Source organism: Calonectris borealis, chromosome Z (genome assembly GCF_964195595.1).
Source record: "Calonectris borealis chromosome Z, bCalBor7.hap1.2, whole genome shotgun sequence".
Lineage (NCBI taxonomy): Eukaryota > Metazoa > Chordata > Aves > Procellariiformes > Procellariidae > Calonectris > Calonectris borealis.
This window is the reverse complement of record NC_134352.1, coordinates 56,452,042-56,474,542: the sequence shown is the minus strand read 5'-3', so window position 1 is coordinate 56,474,542 and position 22,501 is coordinate 56,452,042. Positions and strand designations below refer to the sequence as shown.

The window sequence follows — 22,501 nt, the reverse complement described above, 5'->3', positions numbered from 1 at the left end:
TCACAGGTTGCTAGATCAATGTGGCTTTAATGCTAATGGTAGCAATTGCAAGTCACTGTGCTACACTGGCCTTACTAGCCTTGTACATAACATTCAGTTAAAGAACAACCTGAAATTACTAGTTTCCCTTAGTTTCCCTTAATAATTAATTAATTATTAAGGAGGAAGTAGTGTTTACTTATCCTCTCTGGAGTATCTGACAAACTTAAAAAAAAAAAAAAATCACTTTACTACTGAAGCTGGTTATCTCTAATTTGCATCTGGGACAGAGCTGCTGCTTGCTCTTTATCCTCAGTCTGTCTGCAAAAGAACTGCTAGAGAACACAAGGCACACGAAAAACTACTTCTATCAGTGGATCTGGAGTTCCTACTTTTGCTACTGCATTTGTACTAATACTCACTCTGGTATATACTGCAGACTTAGACTTTTCCCCATCTTTGCTATAGCCAAAGCTGAAAATTACTGCATCTCAGCACAGCTTTTGCCCAAATTAGCAACTGCAGGTAGACTGTGTTCATCAAACTGTTGAAATCTAGATACCATCCAGACCTTACATATAATCAGAACAATACAGTAAAGGACCAAGAGTGTGTACCAATACCATTATTTGAGATATGAGTTGTCTTCACTGGAGTCTTCCAACTGCAGTATACATTTTTATAGATAGAACTGCTGTAATAGCAGCAAGTTAGAGAAGCACAGTAGAATTCTGGATTGCAGAGTTCTGTGGAAGGCCTTGTCTAGAAATGGTATTTGGATTTCCAGCTCCTCAAACAGGAAGCTTTTAATGATTTTCCACTTTAATTGTTTGAGTTGGCAATGTTAGAAACCCACTTTTTATAAACCCGTATGTTTAGTGGCATATGAAATACCTTTCAAACCTGGCATGACACCTGACCCTCTGTGAACTGCCACAAAGCTTTTTGTTTAAACTGAAGTCTTAGCCTAACCCTTGTACGTCAAGTCCCCTCCATCCAATACTTCTCCCCATAATAAGACTTGGTTTAAAAAAAATCTGACGTTAACCTTATGAACAAGGAGAGAGTCAGACTCTCAGAAATCATACAACCCAGCACTCATATGTAGACAAGCGTTGCTTATGTTTTAGGACAAAACCAAGTTATATTTAATGAAAGCACAATGTAACATTTAAATCCCCTTAGTAGAGGTAGAAAGCCAGTGTTTTAATCTAATCCATTCAGATCTGAAATACTGATACCAGATACTGATTTATTGCTATTAGTGATAACCAAATTTGAGAGCTTATAATGTCAGCAAGGTAGCATGAATACAGTTGTGATCTCCAATATTCATAGAGTAAAACATGTCCACATCTGTAGTAAGACAATAGCAGATTCTACCAAGAATCTACCGCTTCTTGTAAACATTGTATTTGTGCAGATTTTTTTTTCATACTTTAATTTCTAAAGTCATGAAAGGCAAGGTTAGTAGCAGAAAACACATCCAGTTTCACATTCGGCAATATGAGAACCCTGCTCTTCAAGGACAACCAAAAACCTAGCAGCACATTTTCAAACAATATTACAAGTTTTTCTGAATTACCCACCCTTCAAAATCCCTTCCCCCCTAAAACCAAAGAACAATAACAAAAATCTGACACCAAAAATAAAGTGCAGTACCCAGAAAAATAAGTGTCAAGAAAATAGCCATGTTTGTTTCTTTGGGGGGGGGAGGGGGGGGGGAAGAAAAAAAAAGAGTACTTGGCCTCAGTCTTAAGAGTACTATACTGTGTCCATCATTTTGGATTCTTCTTCATCTTTTTGTATCACAGAGTTTAAACTGCAGACATCTGTGTTTATGGAACCTTGCAGATCACCTGTGTTCTGCAACAGATGAAAAATTGACAGCTTAATTCTCCATAACTGTATATATGGAGGGAGAGAAAGAAAGAGAGAAACAGAGAGATTTTAGCTTAAGTTGGACTCTTCGTGTTGTCCATCTTAAGATGACACAAATTTGCAATAGTAAGGAAATAAGCTCTGAAAAATTCATCAACCAATATTATCTCACTGTGTTGAGAATTCCTTGAATTTGCTGGCATAGCTTGTATGGTCTTAATATTTCTAGCACTTGACTGCACATTTTCTTAAAATCCAGCTGTTGGATCTTACTTGAGAGGTACTTTAATCAAATTATTTCAAATAAGTAGTTTTAATTGTGATGCCTTCCCTAATACCTAATTTTTGACAAACTTAAGTTGCTGCTTCATTCCACAACATGTCTATCACTAGTACTGTAACAAAAGACCTAAGTACCCTCAGCTTCCTTTTATCACAACAAGAGACTTTCCTTAGGCTTGACTTACCTGAATGATCCCATGAATAGGATTATTCATTTTACACTGAAAGCTCATTTCACTGCTTGTGGTAAAGACTGTGAATACAATTCTAGCATTTGATCAGTTTTATGATGCAGTGTTTATTTGAAGCATGAAAATGTAAGGGCATTAAACTAATGTATGCTTTTGACCTTATGCTGATGCTTTCTGAATTCCAGCAAGTACAAAGAAAGCCCATATATGCCTTGCATACTGATAATACTGCACATTATATCCTGAGCACTAGCAGTTCTAGGAATAATCCTCTTTATATTTCAGAAAGGTACAGCTTCTCAAGGCACGACCTAATCCTCCTTTAGTTAAATGAATTTCTAGAAATAATAAACCTACCTGTGAAAAAGATGCCAGCTCTCCTACAAGACCAGGATTGACACTGAGATCATCTAGTAACATAGTTTGAAAGCCATGTGATTGTGACCAGATCCTCACTCTTGTCTTGAATGCCTCTAGTTCATTTTTAAAAGCCTCAAAATAGCCTTCTCCTGTCTGCAGTGAGAAAAATGAAATATTTGTACTTGAGCCAGATTTACTTTTGACTTGTAAGCATACACAGTGCTGAAAAAAAACACGCAGTAATGTATGTTATAGCCTTTGGGGAATAACAACTGTGAACAACTCAAGAATAACGTTAGTGAATTTAAAATGAAATTTCAGGTAGATTTCTTTTTAAGACAATCTGTAGTATTTACATGTAGAAGCAAAGTAATTGATTTATCTAAGGACATGTAAAAAAAAATATAATTTTAGCCTTTCCTTTATTCCAACTCAGAAACCAGTACCCTTAGAAGAACAGGTGCTTGTTGTGGCACTCTGGCCAAAAGTAAAGCACAAGTTGACTCGCACTTCAGCTGAATTCCTTTAGGCAATATTGAGATCCATCAGAGTCCTGAATAATTGAATACAGTCCACAGCAAATTACAGTTTCAGTCTTCCCACATTTCTTCTGCATAGGTCTGGATTGCTCTATTTCAGTAATGAGAAAGGGACACTATTTTGGGCCCCACTGTGAACTGCAGATGAACTAGAAAGTTGTGACAATACTTAGGTACACTGTGAAAACACAGGTGTAATTAGTGAAAATCAGTCCTTAAACTGGTCTATGTTTGCTGTTGTTACTTAGTTCTTACTTGTCTACAACACCCCTGTTGTCCCCCTGCTGTATCTTGCTTTCCCTCTGGGATAAGCAAAATCCATGAAACTTTCATTTTCAGAATTGGAAGTACACCAAAATATTCTGTTTAGAAAAGAATGGCGAACAAAACACTTTCCCATAAGCCTAAGTCAGTCAATAAAATATTTAGCCTCTTATAGGAAGAAACCTTCTCTAAAACACTGGTCCCTTGTACAGCATCAAGAGTTTCTCCCATCATTACCCAAGTTGACTTACTTTGGCTTTTTGGAAAAAAAGACGAAAACAGCCTCTTGGATCCACATTGCAGCTTCTGGCAATTTCTATAATAAACTGCATTACAACTGCTTGGTGTGCTACTTGCTCCATCAGAGCCCGTTTCTGAAAAAAAGTTAAAGTTATGATTTAAAGATATTTCCTGTGATTATATTCCTAAAATTCAGCATAATTTCTTCTTGTTCTAGTTCCTAAACAGCTGAGAAATGATGCTCACAGAAGCAAGGGGACTGATAATTAGCTATAACTAGACATATATGTGACAATGCCCTATAGAACTTTTCTTCAATACAGTAGAGAGAGGGTGGGAAGAACAGTTAAACAGCTAATCAAGTTGGTCAGCTTTTCTATAGTGCAAGTGGGAAACTGTATCCTTTCAAACAGTTTAAACATCATCTTCATACCTGTTCAGCTTCTAGATGAAAACACCACAACATGAGATATCGAGATGTTTCTTCACATACAAGATATGGGTGATCAGACAAAAATCTCTGACTATCATCCCATCTGCTCAGCATACCTAATAAGAGAAACATAGTTAAGATATTCTAAATAGATAAATGATTTAATGCAGCAAGGAAGTCATTTGCATTGCTGCCACAGTATATATAACACCTTTGCAATTCACTAACTTCAGAATGACAGCATGCACCTGATTTGGGGGTTTTACTTGTACATCTTACCAACGCTGAAAGAGCATTACCAGATGGTATAATCAGACTTTGAAGATACTAAAAGTAGATTTTAACAGTCACACTTTCCTATATTTTAATGCATCTCTAGCATTGTTGATAAGTTATTTTTAATCAGTTCTCATACATACTAACAAAGTGGGGTAGGTATCAGTTACATCATCAAACAGTTTAAAAAGTTTAGGGATAGAGATTTACATTCAGTGATTCTGACAAACACAAATCCTCTAAATGTTTGCAAATAAGAATGCAAAATAAAGAATGTATAATCTGTCAAAAATTAAAATGCTTCTAACACATGATTTGCTAGGTTTTTAGGAAATTTGAATTTAATTACAGAAACACCTTGATCTCAAAAAGAGAAGCCACATCAGTATTGGAAAGTTAACTAGAAGATTGAATTTGATAGCATGAAGCTACCTTCTTGTAAAGAGCTGAGTTTAAAATCAGAACTCAATGCTCAGATGACTTCTTAAAATTGTCCTTCATGTATCTGACAGTCAATGACTGACAGTCAATTCATTACTGGCAACAGGTACCAGATGTACAGCTTTACCCGTCTATCAGTGTATAATTATAACTGGGCTAAAGATAATTCAGTGGTAATGACCTAAGCAAATCTTAATTCTAGCAAACAAATGCCTAAAGAGAAAGCAATGGCTAATACTTCTTTTGGCTGTTTTCCAGAAAGCTATTGTGCGTAAGTTCTTTATTCCTTGGAAGCCAGAGCAGGATCCAGAAACAGGACTCATGCAATATGACTAGCGCAGTCCATGCTGCCCCTTGGCAGCAGCTAGCACAGAACAAGAGACTTGAAAGAGCATTAATGTACTGTCCCTTTTTACAATGGACTTACGTATTTTGAATTAACATTGGCTTTGAACTTAGGAAGTAAGGAAAAAATTGATGACCTTCGGTAACAAGGTTGTTTCTGTAACAGCTTAATCTGAATTTAGACACAAAGTAATTTTGCCCAACTCTTAGCTAGGAAGTCTGCAAGAAAGCCTCTTTTTTCTGCTGAAATACACAGCAGGGGAGACGTCTTCTGATTCCTCTATCATTACACGTAGCAGTTAAGGTATTTGAGGGAACCTGAGCCTATCACTGCTATTTGCGTACTCTGACAGTATTGTGCCTCAACTTGGTACTTGCAAGCTTGCTAAGACTAACAGGGCGAGAAACCCTTTCTTTAAAACAGCTTAAGATCCTTAGAAGCCAAATAGCTTAGTAAAAACAAGTTCGTATGAAGAATTGAATTTTGCCAACTCAGTCTATTACTGATTGTTCTGGAATTCCAAATATGGCTATACTATACCAAAACCTGAAACCAGCCTGTAACTAAGAATGGAATGCACTTCAGAGAACCACCAAAATTTCAGATTACTTTACAAGATCAGCTTTGTGCTTAATTTGGTTCAACAATTATGTCAGAGCTAAAGTGACACCTAGTGGATAATTAAATACAATTTTAAGAAACGCGCAATTCCATGCACACATACTCTCAGAAGGCATTTACAGACATTTCCCTTTAATCGGCCATTACTCTTGTAGCTTAATAGCCACCAGAAAAACATTTATGAAAAGGAGAAAGCTATGGACAATCCCATGCACTTTTATACACACGACATATTTCCATGAATGTCCCTGCCTTTTCCCACTGAACAGCAGAAAAAGTTGCTAGAACTTTAGGCTTAAGCTCATTTGAATATTAATTTTTGATTTTTTTTTTTTTAAATTTAAGTTTTTATTGGTTACAGGAACTAACAAAGTTCTACAGTTTACACCTTACTTTGCTTTGAAATTATTATCTGTCCTGATAAAATAAAGCTGAACAGTCTATTAACTAGGTCTTTCATTTGTTAGCATTCATTCTGTACAATAAGGAACAAACCTACACAAATTCGGTATAAGTTTGAACGGCAAAATGTTGGAAAAAGCACACTCACCAAAGTGTCTAATCTTTTGTTCATGTTTTTGCATAAGTGGTTCGGACACATCTTCATCTTCTATTTCTTTTCTTTTTTGATTAATAAAACTCTGAGGAAGAGAAAAATTGTACTATCACAGAAACTCCAGACATACCTTTCTGTGATATATAGGAGTACTACATTTTAATATGTTACTATTTAAAGAGCTATGTTCTAATTTTAGAGGCATGTCATATACTGGAAAAGGTTTTCTTTATACCTAAAAATAGAGTTTAAAAGTCTCATTATAGTCTACTGACCAAAGAACTCTGAGAAACTTCTGTCCTCAGGTAGGAACTTACTGATCTGTCAACAATGAGAATCATGTACATTGCAGCCTGGATGCAGCTAAATTGGTGAAATTAGGAGATGTGCCAGCTATTCAAATTAAATTGTGAAATCAAAGCTGAGAATCTACTATAAAAAAAAGTTTGCGCTAAATAATCTGTATTTCATTAGTCACTATTAGAGGCAAACTACCAGTTTCGCATTTTAAGAATTTGGCACAGTAGAGAAGCACACTTTTCATGTGACGAAACTATTGTTCAGCGCATTTGGCAACACTTGCACTAGATAGAATCATAGAATGGTTTGGGTTGGAAGGGACATTTAAAGATCACGTAGTTCCACCCCTCCCTGCTGTGGGCAGGGACATCTTTTACTACATTAGGTTACTCAAAGCCCCGTCCAACCTGACCTCTATTGCTTCCAGGGATGGGGCATCCCCAACTTCTCTGAGCAACCTGTTCCAGTGTTTCACCATCCTCATCATAAAAGACTTCTTTATATCCAATCTAAACCTACCCTCTTTCAGTTTAAAACCATTGCTGCTTATCCTATCACTACAGGCTGTGATAAAAAAATATCTCTCCATCTTTCTTACAAGCCCCCTTTAAGTACTGAAAGGCCACAATATGGTCAATAAGTGCTCCCCAGCACCTTGTCTGCTCCAGGCTGAACAACCTCAACCCTCTCAGCCTTTCTTTATAGGAGAGGTGTTCCATCCCTCTGACCATTTTCATGGCCCTCTTCTGGACCTGCTCTAACAGGCCCTTGTCTTTCTTGTACTGGGGACCCCAGAGCTGGATGCGGCACTCCAGATGGGGTCTCACACGAGCAGAGTAGAGGGGGAGGATCACCTCCCTCGACCTGCTGGCCATGCTGCTTTTGATGCAGCCTAGGATACGGTTGGCCACCTGGGCTGCAAGTGCACATTGACGGCACATATCTAATACCTAGATTACCCACACAAGTTCTGATCCGCACTTCTCGTAGAGAAATGTCATCCAGATTTGTAGGATGAGTGCAGCTTGCTCCCTTCCATAAAGCAAAGTAAGAAAAAAAAAAACAACCCATTTAACACATACTGTGGTTTTGTGCTGTACTGGACACCAAAGACACTCAAGACTAGTAACAAGTGGAATGAAAAAAAGAGGTTAACAGTTGTTTTCACACACACTGATGTGGGTCATACCTTATTAAATACCTCCTTACTAACAGGATCTGTGTTCCATAGATTCTGTCTTTCCCTCTGGTTTAGTGCTTCTTCTTTTCTTCTCCACTCTTCCTCTCTCCATCTCAACTCTGCAGCTTCAGTTTTTGCTTGAGCAGATTCCTGATCGCAGGATTCTGAATTATGCAGTGCTAAGCTACCAAGTTTTTGCTGGGCTTCTGCTAGGTTCCACGTGCATTCTACAGAGTGCTTCACAAACTCTCTTTCTTTTTGGCAGGCTAATTCGATCCCTTGGCTGTACGTCTGTGAGGAAAATCAGACATGCTATTTATGGAGGGAAAATTGAGAGTTTACAGTTTGTATAGGAGCAGACAGGCCTAAATCCCAAAGATAACGCACCTGGAAGGCACCTTAGATACGCAGCATTATACTCACAGGAATGATGAAGCATGGTATTATACAGCTACATGTTTTTTAGAAAGAGATTTCTAATTCAAGCTGTCTTAGCTTTGTTAAGTGCATTTGCAAAATCATAGATCATGTACTGCTATCATTAATAGTCTCCAGACCATAAAAATACTTTTGACACAGCTGAAACCCCTCTGGCTATCTTTGGGCTGCAATGCTAGCAACAGCCAAGTGTGAGAATACTCTGAATATATACTTCTGAGAAGAAAGGATCAGTTTTGTGATGTCAGAACACAACAGTAAAGTAGCTGCTGCTGCCTGCATTCCACTATGGATTAGTACCTAACAGATGGCCAACATCTTCCCTTGAACTGACAGTGAAAGTGGAATTTAAGTTATGAAGTGGCTGAGGCCCAGCACAAGCATATGCTCCTTTTGGTCAAATCTATTGAAGAGGTCACCACTCATAGCTGGGAGAGAAAAGTGACCTCTCAAGCAACAGTGCTTGTATTACTTCCAGGTGTGCGCTGGGAATTCGCACTCAGTAACTTAAGAAATTACCCTCTAAAGCATATACCATGCCTTCCCACCAAGAGTGGAGAAAAAACATCCATATGCATTAGTTCTTCAGCCTTCCAGTGCCATATCATAGATTTGCAGTGCTGATGAGCTCTGGCAGAGGGACATGAAGGGACAACACAAGTTGTGAAGATTATTTGAAGGAAACTTTAATGCAGGTGCATCAAAGTTCTTGTGCCAACTTTGTTTGGGAATTGCAGCATTTTTTTTTTTTTTAAGTAACAAGATGAAAATTTCACTGTTTGGAAAACTAATGTAATGGCAGCTTCTTGCAAGGACACACAGAATTCCTGACAACGTATTCATAAAAAGCCGGCTTGCCCTGGCCAAGAGAGAAACGCCTATATATCTGCTCTTTAAACATAAGGATGCTGGGATAACTTCAGCCCAGCTCCTTCCACATCACTTGTCAAACGTGGAACTTACTCACGGGTGGCGGCAGACGCCAGTCCACCCCCCCGCGGCGGCAGCGCATCTGCCCGTCCTGGCGTGCTCCAGGGCGGCGGGCCGGCCCCGGAGGGGAGCGGACGCTTCCGCACACCCCCGGCCCGACACGCACCGGGCTCCCCGGTGACCCGCGTCCCTCCGCGGCGCCCTCCCCGCGACGGGGTCGGGCTGCGGCCGCGGGGCAGCCGAGGCGCCCGCAACACCAACCCGCTCCGCTCCGCGCCGGCCGGGGCGGGGGAGCTGCGCCACGGGGGGCGGGAAGCGGGGCGAGGCGCCGGGGCGGCAGGGGGTGGGGGGCGCGGATGTACCTGCACTTCCGGCAGGCGCTGACGGGAGGCGGGAGCCTGCCCCCGCTCCTCGTCCTCCTCGGACGGAGGGCCGCCGTCCCGTGAGCGCGGGAGCCACAGTGCCATCCCGCCGCCGAGCCCCCGCCGATCGCCGTTCCCGGCCGCCCGCGGCGCTTACACACCTCACCGGAAGTGAGGCAGTGCACCACTTCCGGCAATCTAAGCGGGCCGTCGGGCGGGGGCCTGCGCCAGCCGCGCCGGGTGGGGCGGGCCGGCAGGCCTGCCCCTGCCCCTGCCCAGGCCCCGCGGGAGGCCCGCCGCCGCGCACGCCGCCTGCCGCGGCGAGGAAGCGCCGCAGCCCCCCGCGAGGCCCGGCCGCCGGTAGCGCGCGGTGGCCAACGGTTATGGCGCCGAGGCGCTCCCGCGTGTCCCTGCTCGGAGTACCGTGTGTCGGGCCTCTTCCGTGCCGGCGGAGGGCCGGCCACTCCCTGGAGGCTACCGCAGGACGCTGACAAATTATATGTGTGTATATATAAAATATACGTATTTTAAAAAAAGTAAAGAGGACGCGCCCGCGGGTGCGTGCGCCGGAGGCGGCGCGCGCCAGCGCTGCCAGGCGCCGCCGTGAGGGGCGCCGCCGGGCGCGCGGCCAGCGACAGCGCCGCCGCCCGCAGGGAGGGGCGGGGCCGCGCGCCGCGGCCGCTGAGGGCGCCGCGGTCGCCGTGGCAACGCGCGTCGGGCCGGGCCGGGCCGGGCCGTCGTCCCGCCCAGTCCCACCGCCGCCCGCCCCGGCCCCGCGGCCCGGATGCCGCTGAAGGTGGTCGTCGAGCTGCAGGTCCGCGCGGTGAGGCTGCGGGCAGAGCGGGGCGTCCGGGGCGGCAGGGAGAGAGGCAGGGAGGAGCGGCGGGGCGCCTCAGGCAGCCGGCGCGGGGAGCGCTAGAAAGAGTGTGCGAGAAAAAGGTTAAATTAAATGTGGAGTTTTTCTTGCTGTGTGATGTTTATTTAATGAAGGGGATTACTGCTGTTGTGCAAATGGGTAATACTAATAAGTTGCTCATAACAAGTCTTCTCATCTGATGTAAGAAAAAAAATGGTGGTTTTTATTCATTCATTTCCGTGTAGGTATGAAATGTTTTTGTTGTGTGTAACGCTAAGGTCTATGAAATCAGTCCCTGTTACACAAGATGATAAAAAAGTCGAAAATACAAAATGAGAGAACTCCCAATGATAGATCTTAATCTGGCACCCTTTTGAGATTATCAGTAATAAAGCCAAAAGCAACATGGACTATTGAGTCCCTTCTGAGATAGAGTCCTGTGGGCCTGGACTGATGCGCTTGTGTACGACTGGATTAAGGACTCGCATGTGGACGTATTCTTTCATAGAATCATAGAATCATTAAGGTTGGGAAAGACTTCTAAGATCATCAAGTCCAACCATCAACCCAACACTACCATGCCCACTAAACCATGTCCCTAAGCGCCTCATCCACACGTCTTTTAAATACTTCCAGGGATGGAGGCTCAACCACTTCCCTGGGCAGCCTGTTCCAAGGCCTGACCACTCTTTCAGTAAAGAAATTTTTCCTAATGTCCAGTCTAAACCTCCCTTGGCGCAACTTGAGGCCATTTCCTCTCATCCTATCGCTAGTTACTTGGGAGAAGAGACCAACACCCACCTCTCTACAACCTCCTTTCAGGTAGTTGTAGAGCGCGATGGGGTCTCCCCTCAGCCTCCTCTAGTCTAAACAACCCCAGTTCCCTCAGCCGCTCCTCACAAGACTTGTACTGCAGGCCCTTCACCAGCTTCGTTGCCCTCCTCTGGACACGCTCCAGCACCTTCATGTCCTTCTTGTAGTGAGGGGCCCAAAACTGAACACAGTATTCGAGGTGCGGCCTCACCAGTGCTGAGTACAGGGGCACGATCACCTCCCTACTCCTGCTGGCCACACTATTTCTGATACTTTCTCAAAGTTACATGTCCTGGTGTGTTTCTGCCTGAGAAACATGACATTTGCATCTTAGGTCAACACAAAGAGACAGAATGCCTTCCTCCTGTTTTCCCTCTCTTGTTTCATGAGAAGATGTGCTTCGAAAAGGTGGCTTTCACTTGTTAGATGCCTTGGGCTAGAAGGTCTAATGTCTCAAGCCTTGTACAAGCTATAATTCATGCATAGTCTTATTTTTCTTTATAACTGATAGGTTATTCTTGTTTAACATGTATTTCAACATAATAAGATGAGGTATTAGGCCCATTCCTGGAATGGAATAGATTTTAGCATCTCTTTGAGATTTTATGGTCTGGAGCTTTGACAGCAGTGGTTATGAGGGGTCGTGTCTTACAAGGACAGTTCTTACCTAATCTCAGTTGGCACTGTAATGGCAACAGTGTATATGAGGGTAATTGAATTTATTCTGTTTCAGATATGATTGTTCTGGAAGCAATATGATACCTCAATTCTAATATGGCTATCATCTATTCAAGATTTTTGTCATTACAGCAGACGTGATGTAAATGAAGATCCAAATAAATAATAGACAAATGTTTTTGCTGCCATTTTACATGCCACACTAACACCTGGAACTAGTGAGAACAGGAGTCTTCAGTGTGTTTTTCCTGTACTCTACTGTATGCTCATTGGTTATGGTTCTGGTGAATGGTATTTTGTGTTTGAAAATTGTTTTTAAAAAAATGGTGTAAGTCAGAATGGCTACGTCTATTGACAAGCAAAACCACACTGAAGCCACTGCAAAACAGGAATAGTTGTAGTTTAGAGGAACAGTATTTTTCTTATCTATGTCTTTCAGACTCTTCTCTATTCTTTTTCAAACCCTTCCCCCTACCTGTCTGTTTCTCTAAAATTCTTTGCATCTGGCTCACAAGACGCCTTTCCTTGAGGGACATGATTACTTTCCCTTTCCTGCTGTGGTTATTATTGACACAAGTGAAAAGCTCCATAGCTGATACATCTGAAAGCTACAAAGTATAAGTTTCATTAAGGCCTTCACCCTGTCTCAAGGCCAGCACAGCTCTGAACATACGACGCTTCAGTCTCTGCAATAAAAGCCCATAGCCACGTTCTGACCAGAAGTGGGTAATATAACCCACTTCTGTAGAAGAGGAGTTTCTCGTACATTTACCTAGTCATAAGAGGAGCATCAAAGTAATTGTCATGAAGTAGATGTTGTTAGATAAGTTAATCTTTTGTCTTACCTCACAGTAATGTGTTTTTGTGCCTGTGACCTTCAGTAGTAGGTGTTAACTAGCACGAAGCAACACATTTTCTTAGGCAAAACATGACTTCGCACAGCCCTCTCAAAAAGAGACTATTGCTAAAATATTGTCTGAAAACACTGATGCCATTTGAGGAAGGATGTTGGCACATTTGAAAGATACAAAAAAGGAGCGAATCTTGATAAAAATAAGTGGGATGCAGCTGAGGGCAGCTTCTTTAGATAGGTAAAACATCCAGCATGAATGCCCAAATAAAATCAGTCGTAAAGTTCTCATTTACTTCAAAAGGGTCAGAATTTCACTCCAAGGCATGAGAAGAGTATCTTTGAATAAGACATAATTCATTGTAGTGAAATAGACAAGAGCTAAATACAGGCAAATGCATTTAAATTTGTTTCTTAAAAGACATTTCATCGATGATATCTTAATTCATTTTATTTTTATATGATATTCGGACAATCTTTACATAATACATGGAAGCATACAGAAAAACTTCGTCACACCTTCTCATTTGTCTATAATCCTTGTGGAAGATTACTTGTGCTTTAAGGTGCTTGCAGTTAGGGCTTTTAATTTTTTCTTTAGGGATGTATCCTGTAGGATTGGCCAAGAATTTAAGTGTTTTCCAAACATAAATTTCCTAATTGTACTTGTGATTCTGCTGGTTTACGGTTCATAGAATTGCACTTATGGTACTGTAAATATGATCATTTTTCCTACAGAGTACAGACTGTTCTGTACTTGATGCAGATATGGATGAATATGCAATTTCAGCTTTAAAGAATTTTTTCCAAAATATCACGTAACTTTAAAAATGTAAATGACATCTTAAAGTACCCAAACATAGATATATAGTATTAGTTAAGTTTGATTTTGCTTAATAGCTGCTTGACAAAGAATAGATATTAGAAATATAGAATTATTTTGAATAGATATTAAGTTGTTCCTATGAATGCTAGATTGTTAAATTAGTTGGTGTTATAATTAATTTGTTTACTTCTTACTGTCTTCCTGAAGGTGTTTGGAAGTGCCATAGATCCTGCTGCAGTAACTGAAATGCTTGAAAGTAAGTATGATTTTTAAAATGCTTGAATAGTTGAATAACTAAAAATGACGAAGTAAGTCCATGTATTCACATTGTCTGTCTGTCTGCTTGTCTGACTGTCTCTATAAAGTATGTGATCTGGTACACACTGTTCCCCTTATACATTGCTCTGAATTGAACTATTTGAGTGTCAGCCTCTACTACCTCCCCTCGAGGCAATTACATGATTTTTCCATTCTTAGGCCAGGCTGTGTTCTGACACCTAGTGTGACACTAGGCTAACCTGATGGATCTGCTTTTTATTTTTTCCATCAGCAATTCTTTATTCTGAAGTCTGTGACAAGTCATGAATTTAATGACTAGGCAGTCTTTTAAAAGCCAAAATCTTATTTATTGTTTGTAGCAGGGTGGGGGTAGAGAAAAAAATTATTTATAACAACGGTCTGTCTATATTCTGTTTCATTATTGCAAGTAACCTTTGGCCAGACTTTTTCAGTCACACCTACAAGAGCAGGTGTGTATTAATTTAAAAAGTTTTCATCCCTTAGCTTTAATTCAGTTAGCATTCCTTTGTCCGTGCTGGGTCTCAGGTTTTTGTCCTTCTGGAGCAAGCCACTCCTGTAAAGTCAACAGAAGGTCAAGCCAGAAGTCTGACTGTCCCATTGTCCTATAAATCCATCAGATGTAAACCACAGAGAGTTATCTTGTGCTGATATTTCTTTCCTGTGTGTTTCTATTCTAATATTAATAATATTAGGATAAATATTCCAGGAACCAAAGCAGAATATTGTCAATTATAATGGACTAGCTCTACATCTATCTTCTTTCTCCTCTATCTTTTGTCTGCTCTTCTGTTTCCTTTGCTGTCCTTCCTCCATTCCTTCCTGTAAGGTTAGTTTTTGATTAGTGTCTCAGGAGTAAACAGTAAATCTATTCCAATTATTCAGCCACACTGCTATAATTTATTTTTCATCTTCCAGGTAATGTAACAAAGTTTGAATTAACTCAGCTTGTGTCTTTGGGTGATAGGCAAGTAAATACTTTTCCACATGCTAGCTAATTTGAGACTGGAAATTAGTGGGTGTTGGTTTTATGCCATGCCCCCCAGCTTTCTCTCCCTCATAAATTTCAGGACCTCCTCCAACGCTATTTCCTTCTACTCCATCACTTCCCATATATTCTTGGGCACACGCCTGAGGAGAAAAAAAATCCCTCTTCTGACTAGACTCATTGAATAATTTGTTAGCATCAGTCATGTTGCTTTAGTTTCTTTACCCTGATTTTCTGATTTCTAATAGCAGTCTTGTTTGCTAGTAACATTCAAATAGAACATGAATAATAATGTAGAGTTCATCTTGGCAGATAGTACTGTTGGTCTTCTACAGACTTCATATTGTGTGTTTTTATAAGACAGGAAAAAAGGCAAATAGACACTGGATGGCAGATAAGTGCTGTTGTTAAGATCACTGATTATGGAGCGTTCGTATATATTCTAAAACTGCAGGCAATTCCTTAAAATTGGTTATTGTTCTATTATGGCAAATTCAAAATGTACTTTATGTTCCCTGTGTAATAAATATTGCTTGTACATTTTGTATTTATTTTTCAAAATGCTTTGCTTCAGATATTCATCTTTCCCTTTTTTCTTTGCCTTTTGCTTTTAAGGGTTGCTGATATAATAAAGGGTTATTTGTGATGTCATTCCAGGTTCAAAAATACTCAATGATACTGGAGAAAGGAGATGCAAAGACTCAAATGAGAGATTCTGTTACTATCTCTACATAAAAGCCTAAACAAGGCTAAAAAAAAGGTGCGATCTGTTTTAATCCAGAGAGTGCTCATCTTCTCATATGATTACTTTCATGCAAGCTTTGTGGGTATCATGCTGTCATGTAGCTGGGTGTAGTATATAATGCTTGTTTGTTCCCTGGGCATAGCAGATTTTCTCTGTGCGTGTTAGGACTGAAAAGGCTGTTCAGTGATAACTGTAAAAGGGATGAGACTGTTTGAAAAAGTGCTAAGGGATTTAATAGTCTCCTCAGCATATTCTGGCCCTGTAGAACAACCTGTTCTTTATTCTGTATAGTAGCTACAAGTTTTTCATGACTTAAACTTCAGGTGTTTTCCCTTTTTTTTTCTTTTGATTCTGCAAAAATATGCAGCTTAGAGATTTTGCTGACTTTTTGTACAGTGGATATGTTGTCCTCTTTCAGCTTTCTAAATCAAAAAATTGTTCAGAACAACTAAGTGTGTTTCTCATGAGAGGAACCAATGCCTGCCTATGTCCTTACTACATCAGAAGCCAGATCTCATCTGGCAAAACTGACTATTTGCTTGCTTTCTGTAGTGTCATAAGCTCACAAAAGATTTTTTCCTGGTGATTGTAAAGCTGGGATCCATTAGAAAGACAGTCCTTACAACCAATGTGACAAGAAAAGATGAAACTTTGAATAGGATCAAAGTTGAATAAGATGAAAGTTAACTTTTCCTGAAAATTTTCTTTCTTGTGCCATTGTTTTTTCTAGAAATCACCAAATTGCAGGGTTTGTTTTTAGTCTGATTAGAAGTGCACATCTGTTCTTGCCCCTGTGAAGACACCGAACCCATCCAAGTGAAGGCAGTAGCAGCTTTTATAGCATAGTATCCATTGTGGGTAGCTTAGTGTCCCGTTTCAGGAAGTCAAAACCCTTGCTGTAGTTTCTAAGCCAGGTACTTGACAATGTACCTTATAGCTTGCCTCCTGTGGTGGGAGCTTATGAACGTATATTCTGTCTCTGGCTGTGCTACCCGTACAGAGCAGTGCTGACCTTCTCCATTCACTCAGAACAGTTAATGGGGTTCTGAAGAGAGAGAAGAACTAGAGACAAGTGTGGTGTAGGGCGTGAGAAGACTTTGTTATGGTAAGCCAGGATGATTCGTCTCGCCCATCCAAGAATGTAGAGTCCCAAGCACATCTTATCTTGTTGTCATGGTAATAGTTTGGGATAGTTTGCTTCTTCCCATCTGAGTCTGCAGAGTCCCAAGCATGTCTTATCTTGCTACGGTAACCTGAGGTAATTCACTTCTTCCCATCCGAATATGCAGAGTTCCAAGCATGTTTTATCTCGTTGTGACGGTAACCCAGGATAGTTCGCTTCCCCCTCATCTGCACCAACCTTTGCACAGGTGCCAATGTGATGGCCAGCTGCAGATCTTGGAATTCGGACAACACCACCTGCATTACATCAGCAAGTTTGCTAGTGAGCAAGACAGAACATAGCATATGTATGATACGTTAATCAGTGCAAGTTTTGTTATCCACCCCTGCAGTGCTTTCCTTTGAGCTTCACTCCCAAGCAGGGTTCCACTGCATCAGGTCCCCATTTGATTAGTGTTGGTGTACCAGGGCTCCCACCGTGGTAACGCCACGCTTTCATGAAAGCCAAAGCTTTCACTTGCTGAGTGTTGTGCATCATCCCTGAGGGATCTGCTTTTTGCTTGTAATAGGTGGATACTTATGCCCTCAGTTGGTAAGACACTGGTCTCATGCTGTGTTGTTGGATGGCCAAATTACATGATGTTCCTTTTCTACATGCTGGCTTTCTGGAGGGGATACATTTCAAAAGTGATGGTGACTGTCTTTCAATACCATTTTATGATAACACGTTTGCTGAACAAACATTGGAATGTTGTAATCTCATATCAACCTTTTTTGTTTTATTCCTGCAGGCAGCTGATTACAATACTTAGTTGTTTGTCCAGTGAGGTGACTTCTGGTCATACTGAAAGCACTGAGAAATCGGCTGGACCAAGATTTAGCACGCTGTGTATAATAACATTCTCTTCACTGTAACTAAGGAAACCTTGCAGTCATGTTCATCCCCCAAAATATTTCGGGGCACTTGTGACATTTGGAAAGTTAATGACAGCATCAAACTCCAGTGCTGCTCTGCTAAGCCAAATCTTTCAAAACTAATAAAAATGTAAATGGTTTCCCTCCTTTTTGCCCTCTTCATTTCATGTTCAGAAGACAAAGTAATCAGGTGCAGCATAGTCAGAGCACTGGAAATAAAGTGAATAAGCCATTTGCTGGAGAAGCAGTTATTCTCTCAGTCAAACAGGCAAAAAAAAATCTGATGTTGCTGTGTTCTTTCTTGTATACAAATACAGAACCAAATGGTTTGGGTTTGCTGTTTTTCTGTGGTTTTGTTTGCTGTGGCCCTCAAGAATGGGAACTGAAAGGTTCCCTGACACAGAGGAAGACAGTATACTAAAAAGGAACTGCTGCCTTAAACATTTTCAACGTCAAATAATTCTAAATCATGCTGAGTGTGTGCCATTCCTGTATCACTCTTCCTAGGCCCACTAATGTCCCAACCACCACCTATTACCGACAGCATCTTTATGCATGAGAGGGGCAGCATTCTGTCAAGGACATTCATAACTTACTGAGTTTTCATTGCACAGCTATTAATGAAAATGCAATCTAACAACCTTCACAGCTATTTTTCTGTGGGTGTTTTTTTGTTCTTTCAGTAGGGGATGACCTTGCATTTTGTGAAGAGAATACACGAGACTTTCTGTTCCCAGAGCACCAGCTGATTTCTGCATATTCTGGTGTAGACAGAATTACCAATGAAAACTTCTCCTCATTTCCCAGTAAGTTGCCTGAAACTGGTACTTATCATATGTGTCTGAAGAAGGAAGGAATTCAGCTACTTAGTAGCAACTTTGTGAGGACTGGAGTTTGACTATCCCTTTCCTCTTCTCGAGCAGAGGAGGATGCTCATGTGCTCTTTTGAATATGGAAGTGCCTCAGAGAATGTACCAGGTATGCGCTATCCTAACGATTAAATCTGTAAGTCATAGACAGTAAGAATAATCTCTCTGCTCAGGCAGGGTTAGAAGCCCTAATAGCAAACTTTTATGTTCAGTTATGTACCTCCATCCACAGATCATGTGAAAGAGCCAGGTGCTTAAAAGATTTTCAAGTTTCTTTGTACCAATTGCCCTTGAGGATGCCGGCTTTCTGTCCATTTTCTTTCTCTCATTTACAGGCCTTGTTTTTTCACTCTGCCTGTTCTCAGTCGTCTCTTGGGGATCTTTCATTTTCATATCTGTGTAAATCTTTCCAGTGTCTGTTCTTGCTAGGGTTCATTGTTTCCTGAAACAGCAATAGCAGCCTAAAATGATTACATTTTCATCCCTCTCACTGCATTATGGATTGGATTATGCAAAAGAAGCAATAAAACTGACTTGAATTTTATTAATCTGAGTCCATTGCAGCTTAGAATAGCTTTGAACAGAGAGGAGCATGCTTCCTGCAGACTCCATTTTGCATTGAATCATTCAGAAAGTTCTTGTAATTACTCTACAAACTAGGAATGCCATTATTTCACATGAAAAGCTGGGGCATTTTGCATAAATTTCAGGTATAGAAAATACTAGACTTAAGAAAAACTAACTGTTAGAAAGTTCTGCCTAATACAAGAATACTTTCTATACATTTAGAACAGAAATTTAGAAATATATGCTCTGGTTAACCAAATGTTACATTGTATGATTCTTTAACTTGGTTCTTAAGAACCAGCTGAATGCAAAGAAGGTGATGACATATTGGTAAAGGAATAGGTGATTTTGGGGTACCCTCAGGCTAGCTCAGATCCAGCCAGAGAAATGGCAGCATCACCTCATTTCTCTGGCTGGATCTGGGCCAGTCAGATGCTGCCGTCAAATCACCTGTTCCTTTGCCAATATGTCATCACCTTCTTTCCCTTTAGATGGAGAGCTCATTTCTTTGCTTCTTCATCACTACTGCTTCTGTTTTCTCCTCCTCTTTGCATAAGGGTAGGGGCAAATATAGTTTGAAGGTACTGCACTGTGATTTCTCTGTCACTCTTGTAGAAGAAAGAGGAACGGCTAGAAATGCACAATTCAAAGTTGAAGGCAAGTGAACAGATTTTTTTTTTTTTTTTTTTACTTAGAGATTATTAGTGTCTTTTACAGTATTTGTCATGGCATTATCTGCCTTGAAAGGCAAACTGGAATTCCTTTTTCACGTCATTTTGGAAAGTGTCCTTGGGGCCACCCTGATCCATCAGGAAGACTAGTGTGCAAATGGAGCTGCTAATCGAACAGTAAAGAGCTGTATATCTTCTCTGTAGTTCAAAAGATTCTACTCACCTTTCTTCACAATATTGGCTTTATGAGGAAATGCTCTGGGGCAGTGCTAGTGCCTCAAGCATGTGTTTTGATCTTGCGGGCCTTGTGCATCATGTTTCCTTTCTTGCACGGTTTATACCTATTAAGAGAGCACGCTAAAATCAAATTACTGGTTTTCATAGCAAAATTGCGTTACAACTGTTCTTTGCTGGTGAGTTTGCCACGAGACTTTTTTAGCTGCAGTGCCTCTTTTAGTCACTTTTGATTCTGCAGTTGCAATGAAAGACTTGAAGTGTTCTGGTTATACGGGGGATGTATATGCAGTGATTATGTTTTTAATCTTTACTGCTTAACTGTTATTTTTAAGGGACTAGCACAAAAATAGGGTTCTCTACAAGAGCAACCATTACAGAGCTTCCACTTCAGTACAGAAGAAAGAATTATGTAAGTATTTATGGTAAGGACACAGATCTGGTTACAATTTTATAATCTTTGACTCTGTCTATTTGAGTCTAGCTTTACTGTTGCCTTTGTATCTAGATACCTTAGGCAGCAATGGTAGGTAAGATTTAAGGCCGTGCTACGGGGTCCTGGATTTTGTTGTAACAACAGCAAATCTGACTGACTGAAAGCCATCCATTTCTCAGCTTGTTATCTGCTCTCATTTCCTAATTATTAAGCAATTCGTTCCAGGGAAAGCCCATAAAAACAAGTAATGCTTGCATTGCTTTCTATTGAAGGTAAAATTTGAGTAGATAATGATCTCTTGATTTGATGGCATTTCACTGTCTCCTGTCTTTTGTTGACAGTGATTTATATCTAGCTTTTACAAATGTTTCTCTTTGCATGCTTTTGCTTAGTGAATTCATGCTTCTCGTATTTATCATTGCATCCTCTGATCCAGACTGAATTTGCCTGTAGCATGATTTCCCACTGTTTGTTTCAGCACCTGAAATGGTGTTTGCTAATCTGCTTACACTTAAAATACAGCAGTGGGAAAATTCAATATCCAATCATAAACCTGTTTAGCAAGAACTTAAGAATGAGAGGAGGTGGAAAACTGCACAACTGATACTTCAGGCACAGCATCATGAAAGCATTTTCTGTAATACGCAGTGCTTACTGTCATAGATACTTAGCTTCCACTCTCAACTGGAAGTTCTGGTTTTAACCCGAGCAAGTTGTATGCCAATCTCCTTAAGAATGTAAGAGTTTATTTTCACTCTCAACTATGAAACAGAGGAGGGAGAGCAATAAAACCTATGAACCTACTATTAGAAAGTGCTACACATAAAAGACAGCCAGCAGAAGCAATGGTTTATCTATTCATGAGCGTGATAGCAGCCGCTGTTGTCCTGTCTTCTTACTGTATCTGATCTCAAACATCGAAGAACAAAATTCTTGATGAAATCAAACAGTTTTTTTTTTCTTGCCAGCATTGATGTTTTCTAATGGGAAGTCCATTTTCTGCAGTCATCGTAAGTAGACTAATACTGTGTGAGATTATGTCTACTTTGGTGGAGTTTACGCAGGAATGAATTTGAGATTGAGAATTGACCCTGCAGCATATGAGAAACATACAGGAATGGGTTCCTAGTTTTCTTCTGCCCTCTGACTCTCAGCAGCCCTTTGGAATGTTGATTGCTACTTACCTAAGTACATAAAACACTTTTCTGATGATAAAAAGTTTGTAATCCCAAAGAATCCCTTTATATTCAGTGTGGCTGTTCTGTTAGTCAGAGACCGTTTTTGTCGCAACCTTTAGATGGCAACAGAGGTCCAGTGAATTTCTTTTGGCATTTCTTTTGGCCCTGTCTTGCTAAAATAAGGTTTAATAATGAGGCATCCAACTCTTGAGAAGGCTACAAGGGACAGAGGACAGTGTCTTTTGCCCTGAACTGGTTCAACGCTTTTGGAAACAAGTGAAGGGTTTACTTTGGACTAGATACTTTTATCAGTTCCCTTGAAGAGAAGCAATGAATTAACTTGAGGTGTTTTTGCTAGGAAGCCTCTAAGAATGAAACTGATGACATCCTTGAAAGAAGGTCTATCTCTCCGAGGTGTTCCCTCCCTGTGTGACAACTCAAAGGAGTAAAGTAGTTGTTTTCAGGGAGGTAAGCAGCCTAAGCCTTAGCCTTTTTGATAGCCTGAATTTATTCCAGATCCAGAAAGGTTGTAAGCGAGCTACAGTATCAGCAAGAGAAACTGTAGTGAAAATAGTCTAAGCAATCCTATTTCCTCATTCTGGAACTGTAGGTGATTGTGACTGCCATCTCTTTTATGTTTGTAGCTATCCAGTTACTTAGACTCTAAACTCAGGGTTCTAAAAGGGACATATGAAATTTACTGGTTTCTCTATCAGTTTGTGCATGAAAACAGTTTTTCAAGTCTGCCAATAACTGCTTTTCCATAAAATTCACAGGGTGAGTGTCTCCCTCATTTATGCATCTTTGTCAGCATGAAAGATAGATTCCTGCATTGGG

The 22,501-nt window shown here is 40.7% G+C and overlaps 1 protein-coding gene and 1 long non-coding RNA gene across 2 annotated transcripts; one reads left to right on the top strand and one right to left on the bottom strand.

Moving 5' to 3' along the window:
• Positions 1-1,650: 1,650 nt before the first annotated feature.
• Positions 1,651-9,804, bottom strand: CDC37L1 (cell division cycle 37 like 1, HSP90 cochaperone). Its single transcript, XM_075137726.1, has 7 exons — positions 9,620-9,804; positions 7,899-8,180; positions 6,404-6,494; positions 4,170-4,285; positions 3,748-3,870; positions 2,691-2,846; positions 1,651-1,845 (listed from the first exon to the last, which is right to left on the bottom strand). The coding sequence occupies exons 1-7, from the start codon at positions 9,722-9,724 to the stop codon at positions 1,744-1,746; spliced, it is 975 nt and encodes a 324-aa protein (XP_074993827.1). The 5' UTR covers positions 9,725-9,804; the 3' UTR covers positions 1,651-1,743.
• A 62-nt stretch (positions 9,805-9,866) lies between these two features.
• Positions 9,867-17,855, top strand: LOC142075802 (uncharacterized). The gene is made up of 4 exons (XR_012671030.1): positions 9,867-10,120; positions 13,850-13,898; positions 15,585-15,687; positions 17,586-17,855. It is a non-coding gene; the product is annotated as an uncharacterized LOC142075802 (long non-coding RNA).
• The last annotated feature ends 4,646 nt before the right edge of the window (positions 17,856-22,501 follow it).